Source organism: Sorghum bicolor, chromosome 1 (assembly GCF_000003195.3).
Source record: "Sorghum bicolor cultivar BTx623 chromosome 1, Sorghum_bicolor_NCBIv3, whole genome shotgun sequence".
Taxonomy (NCBI): Eukaryota; Viridiplantae; Streptophyta; class Magnoliopsida; order Poales; family Poaceae; genus Sorghum; species Sorghum bicolor.
The window spans coordinates 10,898,142-10,919,529 of record NC_012870.2 but is presented as its reverse complement, the minus strand read 5'-3'; the positions used below and the strand labels follow the sequence as shown (position 1 = coordinate 10,919,529).

At 41.1% G+C, this 21,388-nt stretch overlaps 2 protein-coding genes across 3 annotated transcripts; both read left to right on the top strand.

Moving 5' to 3' along the window:
• On the top strand, positions 1,024 to 7,281 carry LOC110432972 (ankyrin repeat and protein kinase domain-containing protein 1-like). 2 transcript variants are annotated; one of them, XM_021454366.1, is made up of 11 exons: positions 1,024 to 1,227; positions 1,345 to 1,413; positions 1,508 to 1,672; positions 2,903 to 3,034; positions 3,761 to 3,900; positions 4,230 to 4,337; positions 4,491 to 4,616; positions 5,251 to 5,352; positions 5,986 to 6,156; positions 6,251 to 6,330; positions 6,949 to 7,281. In XM_021454366.1, the coding sequence occupies exons 1-11, from the start codon at positions 1,146 to 1,148 to the stop codon at positions 6,992 to 6,994; spliced, it is 1,221 nt and encodes a 406-aa protein (XP_021310041.1). In that variant the 5' UTR covers positions 1,024 to 1,145; the 3' UTR covers positions 6,995 to 7,281. The 2 variants fall into 2 exon arrangements, with proteins under 2 accessions (XP_021310041.1, XP_021310046.1); XM_021454371.1 differs by lacking the exon at positions 6,949 to 7,281 and adding an exon at positions 6,436 to 6,870 and having other exon boundaries at positions 1,030 to 1,227.
• On the top strand, positions 13,837 to 20,475 carry LOC8056721 (tankyrase-2). Its single transcript, XM_021454352.1, has 12 exons — positions 13,837 to 14,103; positions 14,333 to 14,497; positions 14,931 to 15,062; positions 15,627 to 15,766; positions 16,501 to 16,611; positions 16,854 to 16,979; positions 18,133 to 18,312; positions 18,954 to 19,046; positions 19,119 to 19,220; positions 19,541 to 19,711; positions 19,795 to 19,874; positions 20,175 to 20,475. Exons 1-12 carry the CDS (start codon positions 13,974 to 13,976, stop codon positions 20,236 to 20,238), a joined length of 1,494 nt encoding a protein of 497 aa, XP_021310027.1. The 5' UTR covers positions 13,837 to 13,973; the 3' UTR covers positions 20,239 to 20,475.

Genomic DNA, 21,388 nt, shown 5'->3' with positions numbered 1-21,388 from the left:
GCAACTCCAACAAAGTTAGTAAAAAATAGATGGCTAAACTCATGATTTAGCTAATATTTAAAATAAAAACTCGAGTAAAAAAACATAAAACTCTAACAACCTTTCCAATAGGATGAAGTGAATGACTAGCGGCACATACAAGCTATATCTAGCTTACAAGGATTCCGAGATATATGCTGTTGGACTCTTTTTTTTTCTAAAATAGCAAAATATAGATTACATAACATGAATAGCTCTTCTCGGAGTTGTTCTTACACCGTCACTTTTAATGTCATATGGAAAGAATATTATTTCTAATGCATAGGAGCATAACGGCAAAATATTGATTTTTTGTAATGCGTAGAAGCCGTCACAAACTCAAATCAATATTATTCTAGGCCCAAAGTAATAAACAATTGTCATCACATCTTTTCTAACTGAAAACCAAGAATATTAAGGTTTTTCCCTGTGTGCCATTAAGAAAGATGACACCTTTCTCTGTGTCACTAAAAAGTTGGAGTGAACCTGTATGTCATGACACTTTTCTTTTTTTTTGCCGTACAAGCTATTCCGTCCATATTTAACGTTAACGGTGGCTAACGGCGTTACAAAATAACTTAAATGCCCTCAGGCTAGAGAAGCTTAAATTAATTTTTGTGTTCCCTCTGTGCCACTCTTTTAATAACTTGATGAATGTTCTAACACCAAATTAATTATCATTGACTAATCTTGAATATTAATTAGTATTTTAATCATTGTAATATTTCTTAGTTTTTTTAACATTTGATATGTATACATGTGCATGTATAAATGTATACATAATTTAATTAGTATTTAATTTTTGAAATAGTATAGAAAAGTTTTGTCTCTATGAAACTCTCTCTATTCCTATAAAACTTTTATCATCTTTCTTTATTAATATGGTGCCACATTAGTATATTTAATGCCATGAAATTTTAATGAAACTCGATTACGAACCTAATTAAATTAAAGAAAGTTTGATCCGTTTCCATACCATCCAGGTCCAGCTCACCATTTCGGCATTTCCCACGTACATTCCCGCCTCGGCCTCTTCGCTTTCCCGGCTCCCACCTCCTTCCCCGCGAAGCCACCGCCAAAACCCCAAAACCGAAGCATCTCCGCCGCCGCGCCGCGCAAATCTCAGAATGGAACTGCCGCAGCCACGGCCTCGTGGTGGCGGCGTGGACAAGTACGACTTCTACTACTGGCTCGGGTGCCAGATCCTCGGTACGTGCGATTCCCCTCGGCACGTCCTCCCTCCTTAAAACCCTAGTTCGTGCCACTTGCCCCGGCGGCGGAGCGTACTAACGGCGAGTGGCTTTGGTTGTTCCATCCTGCATCCAGTCTTAGGCGACTCGATTAAGGGCAAGCTCGTCGAGGCGATCCAGGACGGAGATGTCCGCCGCCTCAAGGGTAATGAAGATTTGTTGATCTTGCCTCTCCCGGTTGTTACATACGTGCATCTCATATTCTCACTGTGATTCTTCTCTGACATCTTGTGCTCAAGGGCTGGTGAGTAGCATGAAAAAGAATACCAGAGCCAAGCTTGCCAAAATGAATATTGATCGACATGGGCTGCTACAATTGGCAGTGTTCCTAGGAAAACTGGAGGTCTGCAGGTACTTTGTGGAGGACCTCAGTTTTGACGTGGATTGCAGTGGCCTCTGTAATGGTTAGTGCTTTTTCTGTGCCAGGTTAATTGAATTCGTGCTCCTGTGCCAAATTGTTATATACCTAGTAAATTTCGTTTCTCTTTGCAAAAGCCAATTTACCTGAACGACTAAGCACATTGGTGCTTGCATGATAAACAACTTAGTGCAATGTAAATCTAGCCATATAATATCTTTCCAATCCCCCATATTCACATATCCGAGATGTACAAAGCTCCGACATCCTTTTGGCAAAGTTCTGGTCAGCTTTGCCCTCACTGTACAATTCCTCGAAAAACTTCAGTTTCTCTTAGTGCTGGTAAATTATTTCAAGCCTGGCTATAGCATGGTGTACTCCATCATTTGGATTTTATTACAAGGATAATCACACCATAATATCAGGGCTGGAGACAGAAACAAGGGAAGTTAGCATTTTCTACCCAAAACATTCAGAACATCAGTTACCTATAGTCCTATACAAGTAGTATTCTCCAGAAAAAAAGCAATAACTCTGTATCTCTAGTCTGTAAGTCAATTTGAGTATTCGACTGAGTAATTTAGGAGTGTTTGTACTTCTTGTTATAGGACTGAAGGGCAGTTCAAAGTCATAAATGTAGAAGCTATCAAGTCTAAAAAACCCTAAATTTTGGGGGACTCTGACTATCTGAATGGCTTAGATCAGGATAAGCACATTTGAGCTTATCTGCTTAAATGTTAATCTGATTTAGGTGAAAAAGGGCTCAAAGGAGTAGGGAGACAAGTTTTTAATGTCTGCATTAGTGAACAATGAAGGTTGACATTTCAATTGTTTCTTTAATTTTCCTTTGTTTATATGCCACTAAAAAATTAAACAACGTATCAACACCCAAATACCAAGATGTGTTGGACTAGTATGGAAGATAGGCTGATGGGCCCTTACCAGGCTTACACTAAACGTGCTATCTTTAATGAAAGTGAGTTAGAGAGTCCAAATATCTTGTTTCATTCCATTTGTCCATTAACAAGCACATGCGAACATATAACCTCCCTTCCTAAATCCTAAAATTTATACATCACACGCAGGTGCAGTGTAGCATTCTATGGCCCTCTAGGAGTGAAAGGTCTTTTAAATATTGTGAAATGGGGGCGCAGTGCTCTAGATGCCATTATATCTTAGTTACTGTTCATTGTTATAGCTGCAACTATTTCATCTATTAGTTGAGAGAACCAGAGATGCTTTGGACCTGGCATGGTTGTTCACATTATTTTTGCAGGTGCAACACCTTTGGGTTGTGCATCATTATTTGGAGAAGTGGCTTGTGCGAGGTTTCTTCTAGACCATGGAGCTGATCCGAACAAGATGGACGAGACAGGCTCTGTTGCCCTGCACAACGCCGCAAAAAATGGTACCCCTCTAGATATGCTTATCAATATAAATGTTTCTAAATAAGCAAGAATAAACCTAGTTGTCACTTGTATGTTATCATTTTATCACTTTATACTGCTTTGTTTCACCCTTGCGGCTAAAACAATATGTGAATTGTCTATCTGGAGTGCGCCTTAATAATAACACTTGTTATTCTTCTCACAAATTACAGTCACCAGATTATTGTTCCATGCAACCTTTGATCTTCCCCATAATTTGGTCATCGATTCATCAATTGTACAGTAATTAGTAACATTCCAACTGTTTTTTGATACCTGGAATTTTCATACCATGCTAACATGCTTTGAAATGATGGTGTTTCACCATACTATAGATCACCAGCATTTCAATTACTGTGACTTTTATATCATGATATCTGCCAATTGTGGTTGACAGTTTGATCAACAGAGGTCAGTATAAATTCATCCATCACTCTTGCATATATGCTACAGGCCACATTCTTTGAAATTGCAATTTGACTGCTATGCATTTAACTGTTTTGTTGTAGCGCAGTTAAAAATGAATCACAATTTGTTGCTTCTGCATAGCATGTCTGCATCTTGAAGTGTTAAAACTTATCTTATGAATGGTACAGCCTGATTATGTGTTCTATGGAACACATTAGCATACATTATATAGGGATTTATTGTTACTTCTTCTCCAGTTATTGTGTCCCTGACATCTCTCTCTATATTTATTTATATAGGGAATGGTGAATTAATGCGGCTATTGTTATCCAGAGGAGCCAGAGTTGATATTGCTATACCTCAGGGGACACCACTACATATTGCTGCTTCCTATGGGAACATTGATGCTGTAAAGATCTTACTGGATCACCATGCCGATGTAATAAGTGGATTTTGACATTTCTTTCTGCTTCAAGTTCATGTTGGATATGCTAGTTTAATGTCATTGTTGATATCTGGATGTAAAAGAATTACCAACTTTTGGGTGAGATCGTTGACCATGAATATGTTAGTTTTATGGGTTTTCAATAGTATCAAGACCATAGGTACAAATTTGAAATATTAAATATAGCATAAAGTAGGATACTGGTTGGCTCTTACATTCTATCCCAAATTTCCAACATTATTTGCATTCAAGTTTGAAGTTTCTATAGCCTGTTTATATCACTTTTTGTGTTGGGGGTTACCTTTTTTCCTTTTGATTTGTAGCCAGACATCATTTCAGAAGTGTCAGGCAGCCCTCTGGTATCAGCTCTTCAATCTACTAAACTTGTGAATGAATCTGATTCATTGGAATGTGTGAAGCTTCTCATCAAGGTCTGGTATCCTGTCCCTCTTAGCTTCGTTGTCTTAACTAGGAGCGATTGGAACCGATTAGTTAAGATATAAGTGGGTTTGATCACCTGATTTCTCGACTTATTTGATTGCTGTATGCATTGGCATTTTGCTTGACATTATACTCACCCACAGGCTGGTGCTGATGTGAATTCTGCCAATCCAAACACTCCCTTGGAGGTTGCAACTGTGAATGGCTTGACTGATTGTATTAAGTGCTTACTGGAGGCAGGCGCAGACCCCAACATTGCAAAGAATCAGGTGAAGTTTTATTCTTCCCTATTTCTTGCCATCTGTAGGGCACATGAAATGCAACAGATAAGACTGACAAGTACACAGTTACATTATCACCTATTCATATTTTTCTACACCCATGAGTCTGACATGGTTTAGATAGCATGCTCTACGTCTTTGTATGCACATCTCATGCCTTTCTATGGGATTACATGAATTACTTTTGCCCCTAAGTAAATTAATCTCTTATGGTCAACTTCCTGATTTTAATTTGATCTACACTTCTGAAAAACATTTAGGTGTGAAATTATTCTGGTGGCAAACCACTTATAAAATCTCTTGTGGATGTATTAATCAAACTTATTATGATTTGTTCCTCTTTTACTTTATAGTGTAGTCAGAGGCTAATATAGATTGGCTAGGGTAGCAGGAAGAACCAGTTGGTTCGCTCCTTCGGGAGGCTTGGACTACTTCTTAGGTTCTTGCATGATTGACCTAGGACTCTTCAACTGCCTTTATAAACCAGGTGCCTCACAAACCCACTAACATTTAGATGAAAGAATTGAGAATAGAGGAACCAGGATGAGTTGGCTTGTTGATCTGTCAGTTCACTGATAATTTCATCGTACTACACTTGGTTTAATTTGTCTTCATTATTTAGGTTGAGAAGAATGGTAAAACTACAAAACTTAAGCTGAAATTAGATGGTGATAAGGCTGTTCGTAGAAAGAACTACCTTGCTGCATCAAAGCTCTACACTCAGGTGAGTTGTATCAGTATATTTATAGTGCTCCTCTATTCTTGATGACTTGATCTGTGGTTGCACTAATATCTACTTTAGTAAATGGTGTACTATTTTTGTTTACCCAGTGTGCAAAAATAAGTTTAGAACAATTGTGAAGGATCAATTTAGCATTGTGTTATTGATGGTTGACAAGGAAATTTTGTTCTCTTATGTGTAACTTTGCCTATGATAAACCTGATATGTTTGGACATTTGGACAATTAATGTACAAAGCACAAAATGACATGGTTGAAGGGATAAAACTTGGTAGAAAGACATGGATTGACTTGACAAAACTATGGTGGACGGTTAATTCATCATTTGTGATATTCCTTGATGATAACCTCCCAGAGGGCTCAGTCTCCTAATGGATAAGGATCCAAACTTATTTATGCAGCCACCCTTCAAACTAAATCAAATGTTCGTCAAACTAAAATCAAATTTGTATCTCCAAGCTTACCTTAGCATGGCTAATTTGTCTGCGGTGTGCTGTACTGGTCATGTCATCACAGTGCTGCTGCCAGCTGCCCATGACATTTGCGCAAATGTGTAGCTTTGTCTGCTTTAATTGGAAGTAGGTGTTGCTCACAAATGTGGCTCTATTTTAATGCAGGCAATTGAGCTGGACCTTGATGATGCAACATTGTATGCAAACAGGAGCCTTTGCCATCTACGAATTGGCGAGGCAAACAAGGCTTTGCTTGATGCCAATAGTTGTATAAAGATACGACCCGAATGGTTGAAAGGTTACTACCGAAAAGGCGTTGCTCTCATGTCACTCAGGGTAAGATATAAATATAATATGATGTTATATTCCTAGTACTATATTTATGTCACTTTGTGGTATATGTATCAGATCCAATCTTTTTTACCTATAGGAGTACAAAGAAGCATGTGATGCTTTCTTGGCTGGACTGAAGTTGGACCCTACAAATGTTGATATGGAGAGGATGTTCAGGTAAACCATCTATAGACTAGTAGACTATTACAGATTTGGTTGTCTTTTGTTGCCATCTTTCATGGACATTACTAATTGTTCAGTGTTATCTTTACATGATCACAGGGAGGCAATTGAGGCCATGAAAAAGGACCATGTTACTACATAGGGCCTCCACTATCAATAAGAGGAAATGGCAACTTATGGGCTCTATGCTTATATATATTGTGTGTAGCATAGCCATATGTAGACAGTTGTGTGGACTAAAACTTTTACACGGAATTGTCTAAAACCGTGGTAGAGGTGCACTAGTTTGCAAACTTCATTGCTCAAACCAAGCACACCCGCTTAACTTCCCTACTGTCTTTGTGTTTTAGCAATATACTTTTGGAAGGCTTCCTTTTCCATGCTAATAGGGAGATAAACGAAGTATGCAGCTTGAATTTGAACTTCCAAGTGCAAATGGTCTCCCTTTTTCAACCTGTCAAACTTATCACCTGTATTGCTCTGTGAATTTGAGTGCTGCTGCAGACTATTGTCTTGCTGTGTTTGCATGTTCAACATCTGGGTATTTTTTAGCTTTTGTTAATTTTGTTTCTCCTAAGAAACTATTGTTTGTTTAATTATATTTATTTGCAGAGAGGTTCTTGAGGCGACAGAAGGATCATGTATGTTGGAAAAATAGTTTCATCAACCAATCTGCAACAAGTGTATTAGTCAATACCAATAAACTGACATGGTGACCTTCAGGTCTATCTATCGAAATGAGACTTTGATCCAAAGGTTATGGATTTGTAGCACAGTGCAACGCAGGGCAAATGCATGCCTGAAGAAATGGATTTGCATTACTCCTTGAACAAGCGCTGTCATATTAAATCTATGTTTTCTGCATATTTTCCTGGCCACGTTTTGATGTGTTCTTCAACAATGGGCGACTATATGAAATTTTGTTTTTAAAATTTCTATAGTATATCCTCTTGACAATTTTCTTTCCATGCTTAAGTTTTATTCCTCATTCATCTCTTCCTCTGCTCTGACTTCATTCACACCTCGCTGATGTTAATGTTCATTGTCGGAGTTTTGTGGCTTAGAGTTGGGTTTTTCCTGAATAGATGTCGATATTAGAGTTATTAGCTTCGTTGACAACAGGCTTAGTCCAATGGAGATGCGAGTGTAGATGATGAAGCAACACTAGCCGCCAGCCATATGTAGGGGTGCCAATGCCATGAATAAACAATGTTTGGCTAAAGATGGAGTGGATGATGGTGACAGTGGAGGCAGCTATGACATGTTCAGAGTGCAGATCGGAGGCGCTCAAGGTATCTTTGAGCGTGAAAAAGTTTGTGTAGGGACTGAGACTTCTAAGAGGGGCTTAGGTGTGAATTATGCAACTTAAAACTAAGGGTCTATAAACCCTACTTACAAGTTACAAAACATGCAAGATATTTATCTAGATGCGCACTATGTTTTTGGTAAGTGTTTGTTATATCTATCGTTAAAGCGTTTTGCATCCTAGATTCTAATCATGTCAACTAACTTAGCAAGGTAGACTAGGAAAGGTAAATCTGGTAACCTCGAAAAGCAAGTGTCACACCCATATTTTAAGAACAAAATAGGATGCATAAAAGACTCATATGTGCCCCAGAAACAGTCGCACACATAAGTAGACAAATCTCAAATGTACCATTGCAGTGTTTATTACATAGCGGAATATATATTGAATCACATAGTCTCGTACAAAAATGATAGCATAAAGTAAGCAACGCTCTCGACGGAAGCTCCACACAGGGACACTGTTGACTGGTTGACCCCAAACCTAGTACTCATTACGGTAATCCTCATTCCAGTCATCTTCATTATCATATCCTGAGGTGTTGGGAAATTGCAAGAGTGAGCACATATCGTACTCAACAAGTATAACCAGGGGTTCATGAGGCTCAAATAGCTGACACTGGTTTGACTGCAATTAGCTTTTAATAGTGGATAGCATGTTCATAATTAATGAACAATTGTCAAGGAGGCATAAATAATCCATTAATCCCATGATCATGTGTAAGCATAGTTAATCTCATAGCATAAACGATAATCAAATGAACGTAATAACATAACAAGCTCATCATCTTAATGTAGATGTCCCCAAGGCCGCTCCTGACCGTGAGCTCGGCTAGTATACCAGTTTTACACTCTGCAGAGGTTGTACATCTTTACCCATGAGTCATGATTTACCCTTTCGCCCGAGGTAGCTAATCTCTTAACCCCCTTCCTAGGGAGGTCGGCAGGGATCACTATGAAGCCTTTCAAAAGTTCGTCTAACAAGTTAGGGCCGCAAGGTTTCCTTTGCGAGCAGATATAGATACCCCCCTTCCGAATGGCACAATGACGCGCAGCCTATACACATAGGGACAGGGGCTCGCACTATACCCGTGTCGGTTCAGCCCCTCCGCCCTTTCGGGTAACCTCTAACAAGCTAGAAAAGGTCTCCATACTGAGCTAAAGCCAGAGCCATTATAGCCCTCATGGTTGCACTGTTATCCCGGGTGATCACGTACAGACAAGATCTCATACAGTTATTTGTCATTCTTTTATGTTCATTGCATAGCTATTAATCATCTTACAAGATCATGGATTATTTCAAGCACTAGCACATCTACAACAAATGCATATCAAGTAGGTAGCAAGGAATACAGGTAACAATCATCTATGATTTTGCTAAGGTCGACAAGGTGATAGCATGCATATGACGTATATGTGTAGTTATAAGTGAATAGGTAACAAGGACAATCCCAAGTTATACTTGCCTGGCTCAAAGCTCTCCTGAGCCTGCTGGTCTTCAAATACTTGATCTTGAGCACCAACGTACGGCTCACCGTCTAACCCCAATCACCAATCAACAACACGCAATCCAATGTAGACAATCATACACGAAGCAAACAAGATATAATTAGAACAATACACCAAACAGTGGTAAAACAAAGATAAAACTTTATCGAAATATTCTACGCAGCGCTACGATCACACAAACGTAAAGTTCACGAAAATCGGAATTAAAACGGAGAAGTTATGCATTTTCCAAGATTTCCTATAGAGAAATAATTAATTAAATGCTACTGCTGAATTAAAAAGTTTCAAAACAGTAAACCAATACTTCTAACATGTAGTGCTCATTGAAACAAATCTAACGAAATTTGGATGGACAAAAACGGAATTAAAATGAATATTTTATGCTCAATTCAATTCCAATGGCAAAACTGTAAATATCTGATTACGCCTTTTCACTTGAACCGACAAAATACGTTTTCAAATGGGGAAAGCGTAAACTGCCAAAGCGCCTTGGACTGCGGGTTTGATAAGCGAAAACTTCAGGGGCTCTTAAAGAAAACAGCCGGCGAAAGGGTATCTTCTATTATCAGCCGTCGATCTCCGATCGGACGGCTCCCGATTCATCCAACTGCCACACCGGCCGGCCGGCCACCGGAGAGAGGTCCGGCGCGGTGGTGCGCCATGAGCGCCGCCGTGCGCCTCACCGGCGACCTCCCAACTCGCGATTTTGAGCACCAAACACGAAATCAAGAGCACCGAAAGGTAGAGGAGCTTCACGCGAACGCACCTAGGGGATCGTTTCGGCCTGTGAGTGGGCAGAGAGCTCGCGCCACGGTGGTGTCTCGACTCGCGGTTCGGCGAGATCCAAACGTGCACCGATTAGAGCGTCTAGGGCTCGGTTCGGCAGCCGCGCAGCAAGGGAAAACCGCGGGGTTGGAAAGGGACTTTATAGCGCACAAAACGGCAAAAAAAATCGCGAGAGTTTCGGGATCTTGGAAGATCACGCTGGTTCGGTTGCTCCCACCGAGTTCCACTCGGCTACGGCGAGGGAGAAGAAGGGCGCTGCGCGCTGGGTCCCACGTCGCAGTGAGAGAAGGGGCGGGGCCCAGCTGTCGGCCAGAGAGGGAAAAGGAAAGGGGGCACGCCTGCTGCCCGGCTGGGCCGCGGCTTGCTGGGCCGCGGGGAGGGGAGCTGGGCCTCGGCCTGGAAGGCTTCCTTTCTTTTTTTTTTTCTGTTTTGTTTTATTCTTTTTTTTTTTTAAACCTTTTTCAAAAAGGATTTTGAGGACAATTAAATATAAACTAAATACAATCAACACAAAATAAAATATGTCTCAGCATGAATGCACAAAATCATGTTACTAAGCTTATGATAAATTTTAAATTTCCACAAAATTGTTTATTTGCTACATTAAATGCTCACTAAAATTCTTAAATAATTCAAATTAAATCCTATTAATTGAAATTCAAATTTTGGATGTTACAGCAAGTAACCGTGGAAGCTTAAATGAGATGGAGACTGCAAACTTTCAATGACGGTATTTTTCTCAAGGTACAAAGAAGCTCACACTCTTCCTTAGCTTTATGTGTCATCCCTTTTCTTACTCTCTAGAATCTGTATCTGCTCGCGGCGCCATGGCCACTATGGTCGCCCCACCTCTTCGTCCACGAACTGTCCTGCATCGGCTTCACTGCCCCCAATCATCTGCTTGGGTAGAATGGGTGCCGAGACGGGCTTCCATCACGAATTTGAGCGGTGACCTACATGGTGATCACTGGCAGACTTTGAGGGCCATCATTCCTCTATACCAGGCCATTACCACTGTCGTGGTCGGCGATGGCAAGTGTAACTCCTTCTGAACCGCTGGCCGACAGGTTCCCAGCTCTTATGTCTCACTGCACCTTCAAACAGGCTACCGTCTGGGAGATCAAAACATCCGGTCTACTGTCAACCTTAGTGCCTCGCCTATCAACAAGAGCTACAGCTGGTGCTTCAGGTCATCGATCAAACAACCCTAACTCAGATACCTAACAAGAGAAGCTCACCTTTCTTCAGGCCGAACAACAATTTGGACAGTGGTGCACTGTACAAAGATGATCAAGGCAAGAGGACAGAGAGGTAATCCAAGGGCAACATTCATCTGGAAAAGCCTGGCACCTCCCAGGGTGCAGCTGTTCATATGGCTCCTAATGCAAAGAAAAATTCAGTGTCGTTCGGTGCTCTCGAGGAAAGGCATCGTTGATTCCGCAACTTGTGAAATCTGCAGCGTTGCCGATGAGACACCGGAGCATATCATCGATGGTTGCACTCTTGGCCGCGATGTCTGGGCAAGAATGAACCTTCTGTCCATAATCTCAGTGGACATGAATGATCTACATTCAGTTCAAGGTCAACCTTCCAACCTAATTCCAGAGCTACCGTCCTTTGTCGCTTTGGTATGTTGGCAGATTTGGAAGGTGAGGAATGCAAAGATATTCAGAAACGAAACAGTGAATCAGGTGCTCTAGGAATGCTTAACTGCTGTACAGATTCCCAACGAGGAAAAGACCCATCATAAATCATTGGTGCTCCATTCTGCAAATGGCTAGAGCAAGGCAAGGATAGAGGATAGAGACATTCATAATCTATTTTCCTATCTTAGAAGTTCTGTGACCGTCAACACAAACATGTTGTTGCCATGTAACTTCTGTAGCTTCTGTAACCTCTCAAAATTGCGAGCCGTTTTGGGCTAAAATAAATATTTTCAGGTGGGGATCACCTCTCCCCCGTCGACCCTCAAAAAAAAAGTGGTGCCCGTGCACCTTCTCACTGTTACAGCGGAGTGCGGGCACAATAGCGAATGATGATGATTGTGTATGGGCAACATGGGAGGCGCGGGTGGCGCAAAGACGGGTAACTCCCATTGCTTTGCTACTCTCCACCATTATAGGCATGGGGGCTAGAGGCGTTGCCCTCGAAGATGTCTGACTAGAGTTATGGTCCTGAGAGCCATAGCGGAGACGACAGGTTGCTGCACATGCCGCCACCGTTAGCTTCGTCTAGGTCTTTGACCTCGACATCTTCAGGTCGCGACGGAAACCGTGACCCATTCGACAGAGGCTCCGACTAGTCCTCGATGTCCATCTCCATTAGGTCGCACCTCTAATCATCGTTGCCATCTTGTTCACGTTCATGTCGATGTTGTGGTCCTTGTGCATCTTGCCTCAGGTTCTCAAGCCGTCTATGTGCTCAAATTAAGGTTTTGTTCAGATGCACATATATCCACCTCAATCCATGTGTAAACACATATAGATTGAAGTGGATACATGAACAATCCAAACGAAGACCTAAAGTGAGAGCAATTGATTGCATCTAAATTTGAGTATGACTCCAACCTAAAAGTTGGATGCATGGCCATACATTAGACTCAACTGGTTGTGCCATACATCATGCTCAACCTAACGAGATGTATAGGGATTGTTCATTCTCTAGGATGTGGGATAATTGTTCATTGAGATAGGAAACAATAGACCACAAACCATAAGACCGAGAGTAAGGTCGATGGTCTAGTCAACCAATTGAGAAATTTGGAAAGAAAGAAATAACCACGTTTTCAAAAAGGTTAGCAGGACACCGCTTCAAGTGCTCAGTGCAACATGGGACGAGGCAAGGATGTGGATATTCATCGGGAACAAGGGCCTCGAAATGATTCTACCAATGCACGTGTAGCCGGCACAAACTACGCCAAATGGGTTTTTTACATAGACAGTGCTATTAAGTTGTTATTAATCTTCATGTAAAGCGAGTTCAAGTACTTTAGGGGTGGCGCGGTCTTCACTTCATTGTAAAACCATGGAAAAATATAGGCGAGGCTTATGCCTACATAGCCTTGTAAATTGCTCTCTTCTACCGATGAAAGTTGATAACTTGATCTTTCAAAAAAAAACACACACTCAACGGGTTGATTTAAGCTCACTTTTTGTTGATTATCAAAGTGTAAAATCTCCCTTTGTAGCTATTTGATTATAGTCTACTCCATCCGTTCTAAGAAAATGAATTCTTACTTTTGAAGAAGTTAAACAGTTTGAAATTTGACTAAAATTTAAAAAGACACTAACATTTATAATACAAAATAAGTATCATTAAATTAATTATTTACTATAAAATTGATCAAACTTAAACTAGTTTGACTAGCCCATATCCTATAAATATTTTTTTACTAAAGTAGTAATTATTTGCTCTTTATGTACAATTTTGTTTATTAGTTTTTTTGGAAGAATTGGAGGGGCTGCAGCCCCTACAAAGATTAAATTAAATGAAACAAAGGTACATAGTACAAAAGATTACAAACTAGAGAGGCTCAAAAAGGGAGTAAATCAAGAGACAATTTTGTTTATTAGTCACCATCACAATATAGCCCCATTTTAAATACTGTTGATTGCTCGTGAACAAACGGCTTCTGCTCACTCTTCCTCCAGGCCTCCAAGGCACATTGCCTATTTTTCTTTTTCATTCTTTTTTTCTTTCTTGCTTGCTGCATTGTGATGTCTGCGGCAGCACCAAAAACAACAATACGCTGGATGCACACACGGGACGGACACATGCGACATCCCAGCCACAACACGGCTTCCCCTTCCCACTTCCCCCAGTTCCCAGTGTGCCGCTGCCGCATACTGGTGCCGGGTGCCGGGTGCGCGTGCGCATTCCAACATTTCCACTACTACATTACTTCACGTCCGCACTTCCTCTCATCTCAAACCAGCTCGCCGCACGCAACCATCCCAAACCCCCCCGCCGCGGCCCGCGGAGGCGGAAACCCTAGCGACCTGTACGAACCTCGACCGTCGTCGTCGCCGGCGGCGGCCATGGAGGCACCCTTCGAATTCAAGATGAGAACCATTCTCTGCCTGAACCGCAACCTTCCGTACGGCACCACGGGGCCGGACATGGACTTCTTCGAGGCCGCGTTCGAGGGCGACATCCCCCGCCTCAGGGGTAAGCCGATCGCCGACATCCCGACCTGGAATCGATCTCCGTTGCCGCGCCGCCGATGCGGCGGCCGCTGCCCCCCCCAGCCACACTTGTTTCGCCTTGCATTTTGCGCTGGGGTTTTGGAGGGGGTTTGCTTTGGCCTTTGCTTCGCGGGTAGCGCCGAGCGCGGCTACTGCTAGTATTTGTTTGGTCTAACTGCTGCTGACGGACTCATTTTGTGATCGGACTGAAGAGATGGCGAGCGGCAAGGACGCGGAAGAGAGAGCGCTGCTAGCGGACGTGTGCTTTGACGGCCTGGGCCCGCTCCAGGTGGTGGCGCGCATGGGGAGGCTGGATGTCGTCAGGTACCTGGTGGAGGACCTCGGCTTCGACGTCAACCACGGCAGCGCCCAGTTTGGTATGTGCGCGCTTCCTTTCTCTGCCTTAAGGTTTCGCTCCTCTGATGCATCATCCATGAGCCTCTGATTTTGCAGCGTTCGTCATAATTTATCTACTTGTTCCATTGGAGATCCATTAACTCTGAAATGCTGGGTTCATTAAATTCGTGCCATTAAATCCGTGGACTGTTGCTTGACGTAGCCTGCTATCATTGAAATTTTGCATCTTTTCTTGCCAGTTGTCAAGGGTATTTATCAACTCTGCTTTGTTGGCTTCCAACTAACTTGGCTTTTCACTAAACATCATATTTGCAGCTAGATGACTATATGTTTATTACCCTGTGCACGTATCTTTTGTATGCTCTATAGTTGGGACTTGCCGACTTGGTAGATTTGTAATTGTACTGATGATTACATTTACAGCCAGTGACTTTGTTTCATCTTATATGGCAGGTTTGACAGCTTTGTCTTCTGCTGCATTGGATGGGAGACTCGACACTGTGAGATACCTTCTGGACAACGGGGCTAATCCAAATCTGCAAGACGAACTTGGCCAAGTTCCTCTTCACTGTGCTGCAAAATATGGTGTTCCCTCTAAATTTTCTGAACTTTCTATCTGCAGATTTGCTGTTGTATAAAAGGAATAGATTTAGTACAACAGTTTATTGTGCTGGGATAGTTAGTATTTCTGCCACTGCTCGTTTTCTGCTCTTAGTGAGATGTGGTTTTCTTGTTCTTTGAGCTTTCTTACAAGCTTTGAAAAGATTACTTGCTGATCTTTTGTATGCTTTCCCTATTTTCTGTCCTTTAGTGTTGCCCAATAACATAATAAGTGTGTTCTTTACCTTTTTGACCCCTGGATGAGATGATGTTGGGGGCATCACTACTTTACCTTCAGTTTCAGATGCCTTTTTTTTGTTCCAAGTTTGAGAACTAGCAGTCGCATGACTGGTATTTGAGATCATATAGAACATGGTTAGGTTCTTCCAGATGAGTTTTACTTAAATTATATATTCAGAATGTATGATGAAACCATACATTCTAATATTATATCCTCGTTGTTTAGTCAATTTGTGTAAGAATTCTTATGCTCATGGTATTTAGGAGAGTGAAAGCTTGTAACTTGGTTTTTTTGTGCTTTTTCTATAGGGCATGCCGAAGTAACAGAGCTGTTACTATCTAGAGGAGCCAGTGTTGATCTAACTTATTTTCATGCGACGCCACTACATATTGCTGCTGTCTATGGGAAGGCCAGTGTCATGAAAATTTTATTGGAGCACCATGCAGATGTAATTAGCAAACCCTACTCTTCTTAACTTGTGTTTTGTATGCTACCTTGGTAAATAATGCTAATGCATGTAGTTTGTTGGAGACTTGGAGTACACTTCTACTAATCCACTGTGACCTTATCTCAACTTTTTCAAGTCTTCAACAGTTCAACTCTTGATATTCATCTGTACTTACAGTTACTATCAGCTCAAAATCATGTAGGGAGTTGTCAGCTGGAACAAACATTTCATCTAGACCTGTTGTTTTTTACAGTTGCATCTTCTTATTTCCTTATATTTGTGATTGTTCAATCTTTATGGTATACCATGAGATTATGGATGGTGCATTGTTTTGCATCTTTAATGCCTTCTCAGTTTCAAGTATGGACATGGGGAGTGTTGTACCCTTCTGTGATTTCTAGTTACGTTTGCCACTCAATACAGATATCTGTTTTACACTTCTTTTTTGGTCTGTGTGTGTTGGGGGGGGGGGGGGGGGGGGGCTGTTATGATCCTGCAGTATTTCTTATGCTGACTGTAAGCAAAGGCAAGGTATTATAAGAATGGGGGGAGTTTCTATATGTATACTATTGCTTGAGGTTTTGAATATGAACTGTGCATTTGCATCTTGATGTGTTCTGTACTTCAAAGTATTTTGGCTCCATATTTCTGGTCCAGTATTTTATGTATTGCATAGATCATATTCAATACATTTTTCACTAGAGGTGATGTTTTCTTTTTCAAAAAAATTGTAGCCGAACATGGTTTCAGAAGTTTTAGGTACACCATTGGTTGCAACACTTCATGCTACTACAGAAGGACTTGAGGAATGTATTTCTTTGAAGTGTGTAAAGGTACTTGTTGAGGTAAGCGACTATTTCACCTTCACTTCATGTCATTGTATCAATATCATACTCATTCAAAACTAATCCAAGCCGTGGAATCGGCATATAACCGGACCATTTGTATCTTTTTATACAATGGCACATCTTTCCTGCGGGTCTGAGAATAAAAATATATCAAAAGTCTAATCTCATAGAATGAGTATGGTATTAACATTTTTTGATAAATTGCCACAACTTTTATTCTATGTAATCCATATCTACAGGCAGGTGCTGATGTGAATTCTACTGATCCTGACACTCCCTTAGTGGTCGCAACTACTCATGGCTTGACTGACTGCATTAAGTATTTGTTGAAGGCTGGTGCAAATGCTAACATTCCAAATAGTTGTGTGAGTATTTTTCAACATTTTTATTCTTTTTACCTGCTCATTGTTCTTGCTGCTTGCAGTTTCGTTAATCATGCAATCCCTTCTGGTATTTTTTTTACCAATAAATATACATATACACTTTTACTGGAGGATCTTTTTTTAAATTTTGTTAATCATCAGTTTTGTTTAGGATACTTGGGAAATTCTGGTATAGGCATCTTTTTGTTATTTTACAATAATGCCTCTTCCTAAGCCATACAATCAATGTTCTACAACCTTCATGTTAGTGACTAACAGTTTGTTACCATGTGGCACATCTGTTGATAGCTTCCCTATTGCTACTGCAACTACTATCCCGTGGTCAAATGCAGTCTTCATTATTTTGGATCCTACAATTAGGATAGAGGTTGTGCCTTGTTATCTTGAGACCTTTGTTCTTGAGATTTTGGGCAGATGTACTTAAGGTCAAGGAAATTGGTCTCGAATTTGTGGTACTTCGAGCTAGTTACGTGAGGAACTAGAATGTCAACATGAATAGTACTTAAGTACATCTAATTGTGTCACTTGAGTAGTGCTTAGTGCTGAAGAAGGGAAATAAATAGTATTGCTTCTTTTCTTTCTCGAAGACACAGTACAACTAGTCAACTACGGATTTCCTTCAGGAAATTGGTCTCAGATATGAGTCTGTTGCAAGAAAAAGACAGTGCTCGTGGTCATTACAATAGCAATGCTTAATTGTTTTGCATTGAGTTAAATACATCAGAGGTACATGAATTTGTCATGTTGTGCCACTTAGGTCCACAAACTCTAGAAATCCATTTGTTCATAAAAAAAACATATGCCATGCTATCTTGCCACGTCAGCAAGGAAGCGCCAACAAACTGTTATGGACTTGGGGCGCATCATTTAACAAGTTTAGTGACCCAGAAATGCATTTTCAGAGTCCATGGACCTAAGTGGCACACCGGGACAAGTTCATGGATTGCTGATGTATTTAACTTTTTTTATGTATTTGTTGCATATTCTACTGTTTGTGTGTGCTGAGTACAGATGAGTTTTGAGAAATCCATGTCTGCCATTTCAGTTGTTACATCTATTCCTATATGATGTCCGTCATCTTTTTTGAATCACCTGACATAGCTTATAATAAGGTTCCTCTTGTGTTGCCTGACAGTGTGGTGCTATGCCAATAGAAACTGCTGCAAGCTGTGGAAGAAGAAAGCATGTGGAGATGCTATTTCCTTTCACTTCTCCCATTCAAACTGTGTCAAAATGGAGTGTTGATGGAATTATTTCTCATGTCAAATCAAAACGCTCGAAATATTCAAAACATTCGAAACATTCAAAGCCCAAGGTATGAACTTTATGTGTTCATACATACTCCCTCATTTGCAAGATAGTCTGGGCACATCTACAAAAGGCCGGAGCACCCACACACCTTGTTAATCTATGATTTTACAATACGATTTTATGTCTTTACGATCTTAACTAATTGATCTGATTCTACGATCCTAGTCAACAGTCTATGTTTCTATAGTTTTCCATGTTTACACTTATTAAAAAAAACTCAACCGGGGGTTTGGGGGTGGGGGCAACCCATGGCCATTTTTGCTAAGAAGACCTCAAGCAGGTTGAGAAAACCCCTGAACCCTTACCCCCACACATACACAGCGGCATTATAGCCCATTTGAGAACAGACACGACCTAGGCCCAATCTAGACCTATGCTTTGGCATGGGATTTTTTTAACCTTCTATATTATAATCTCCTGGTGAAGTGGATTGAAATGAGTTGAATACAGTACCATGTCACCATGGTGGCATTTGCTTGCAAAACAAGCCTAGGTTGAAATCTTAGTTTACACAATGCTTTTTTGCATTGCACTTACATTTTTTAAAAGAGATGGTTTGTTTTAACTGTATGCAACTTGGTTATTTCTGAAATCCTTGCATATGTTAATGTGATGTCACCTCATTGAACTTGTGTCTTTGGCAAGCATGAGGAAAGCACGGAAGTTAAGGTGAAATTAGATGGTGACAAGGTTGTTGGGAGAAAGAACCATCTTGCCACATCAAAGCTATATGGGGAGGTCAGTGATGATATGATTTACAATTTGTTTTTATTATGCTCATCTGAAGCTTGATTTGTCTTCATAATTTAGGCTGAGCAATATGATAAAAGCATGAAAGATGAGCTGAAATTAAATGGTGATAAGGCTGTTGGGAGAAAGGATTACCTTACCGCATCAAAGTTCTATGGCAAGGTTGGTGGTGATACTAGGAGGAACTTTATGTTATTGTGCTCTTCTGATGCTTGACTTAACCTATGCTTTCATTAATACTATGCATTAGCAGAGGGGTGTATACTTATTTTTACACCTGCTGGTGTTTGAAAGGCCTGAATTCAAACCTTTGTTTTCAGGTTGCAATCTAGAACCTTCATCAGACATCAATATACCATTATGGCATTGATTATAGTCATACACTTTGTCTGCTGTTGTCAAAAGTTGTTGGATTGTGATGCTCATTGAGTTCCTTTTTTTTTTTGAGAAAGAGCACTGAGTTCGCATGTGTTCTGATGCAGGCAATTGAACTAGACCCAGCTGATGCAACACTGTATTCAAACAGGAGCTTGTGCCTTCTTCAAATTGGCGAAGCAACAGGGGCTCTGTCTGATGCCAGTACTTGCATCAAAATGCGACCTGAATGGATAAAAGGTTACTACAGGAAAGGAACTGCCCTCATGTCACTCAAGGTTAGATCGAAGGGCATAATTCCTCTTGTATACTGTTTTATGTCACCTAGTGGTATATTTATCAGCTCAAATCTTCATCCCAGGAGTACAAAGAAGCATGTAATGCATTCATGGCTGGGTTCAAGCTAGACCCTTCAAATGCTGTGATGGAGAGAATGTTCTGGTAAACCTTTTATTGACTACTAATTTTTTTTTTTGTGTGTGTGGATCTCTTCTTTGGTTTCTTTTCCATGACAGTAAGCCATTCGTATCATGTGCAATGGCTATAGTAACCGTTTAGATATTTTTTCATAATAATCGCAAGGTTTGGGTGAACTCCATTTTTGGGATAAACTGCCCTTAAGGCATGAAAGTTCTGCCAGAATAAAAGGATATATACATTTTCAAGAAAGATTTTATTGAGGGAGAAAAGTTGTTTCTTATGCCGGCTTTGATGGGTCTGTTTAATGCTCTTATTTCGCAGGGAGGCAGCTGAGGCCATGAAAAAGGACCATGTTGGTACAAAGGACTTGGAGTCCATCGATTAGATGAACCAGCACTGACATGTCCAGGCACTGGGGTTTCTTTTGTGCTGCCTGTTTTGTATGGGATTTCTTTTGTGCTGCCCATTTTGTAAATATGTAGACAGCCATGGTGATTTCCTGCCACGGAAAATTGTCCAATATACTATGATCGTTTCTCGGCTGGCTAATGTGCAGCTGTGGACTGTGGTACACTGGCCCAATGAGCCTAATGGTTAATTTCTCGGCTGGTTAAATGGGCTACTTTGCGGAATATTATTTATATGGGCCAAGGCCTGACATAGAGTGCAGTTTTGCCCCAATGCCACTGCGGCGACGGCGAAACCCAAGGCTCAATCATGGTTGTCAGAATCTCGATTGATTGTCACTTTATCAGAAGTTAAGGAACGATCTCCGACTCTTTACATTTACATTTACAAGATGAACATGGACATCGTGATCGAATGGCTCAATTCACATAAAAGAAAAAAGAGCAAATGAATTCAGACAGTCGCTGGATCCTGATGATGTCTCGCTGGATTGATTCTGGAGGAGATTTCTCGCTGGATTCTGAAGGAGTATGTCCTCTCTATTCTTCGCAAAAAAAAAAAAAGAGTATGTCCTCTCTACCATACGAGACACGTGATTAATAAGCATAGATATAAATCAATTAATATATAATCCTAAGCAACAGGGCCAATCAAGAATTTATAGGAGGTGGGGAGGGGGGGTTGCAATTGTGCCAGAGAGTAGAGTTTTAGGGGGTGTTTGTGACTGCTCCACAAACTCTGCTCCATAAACTCCACCATGGAGCAGCTCCACAAAAAACTGGAGTTTATGGAGTACCACCTCTTTAAGTGCTCTCACAACTCCATCCTTTTTCCTCGAACTAAGTGCGTGGAGCTGAAACCGTTTGTCTCAAAAACGTGGAGCTGAAAAAAGTAGCAGTCCCAAACACGACGAATCCGTTTGTGCCATTCTCGGGGCCTTTTTCGCAAAAACGTCAGGGGCTATGCCTGGCCGGCTTTCGGCCTGCTCGCGTCCCGCCCCGGCCTGGTCCGGTGCCCCGCCTGGGCCTGGCACAGCGCCCCTCATGGGCCTTTTCTTCTCCCGAAGCACTTTTATTTCCTCATGCGTCTTATTATTTCTCTTCTGCGCCCTCAGGCGTACCGAACCT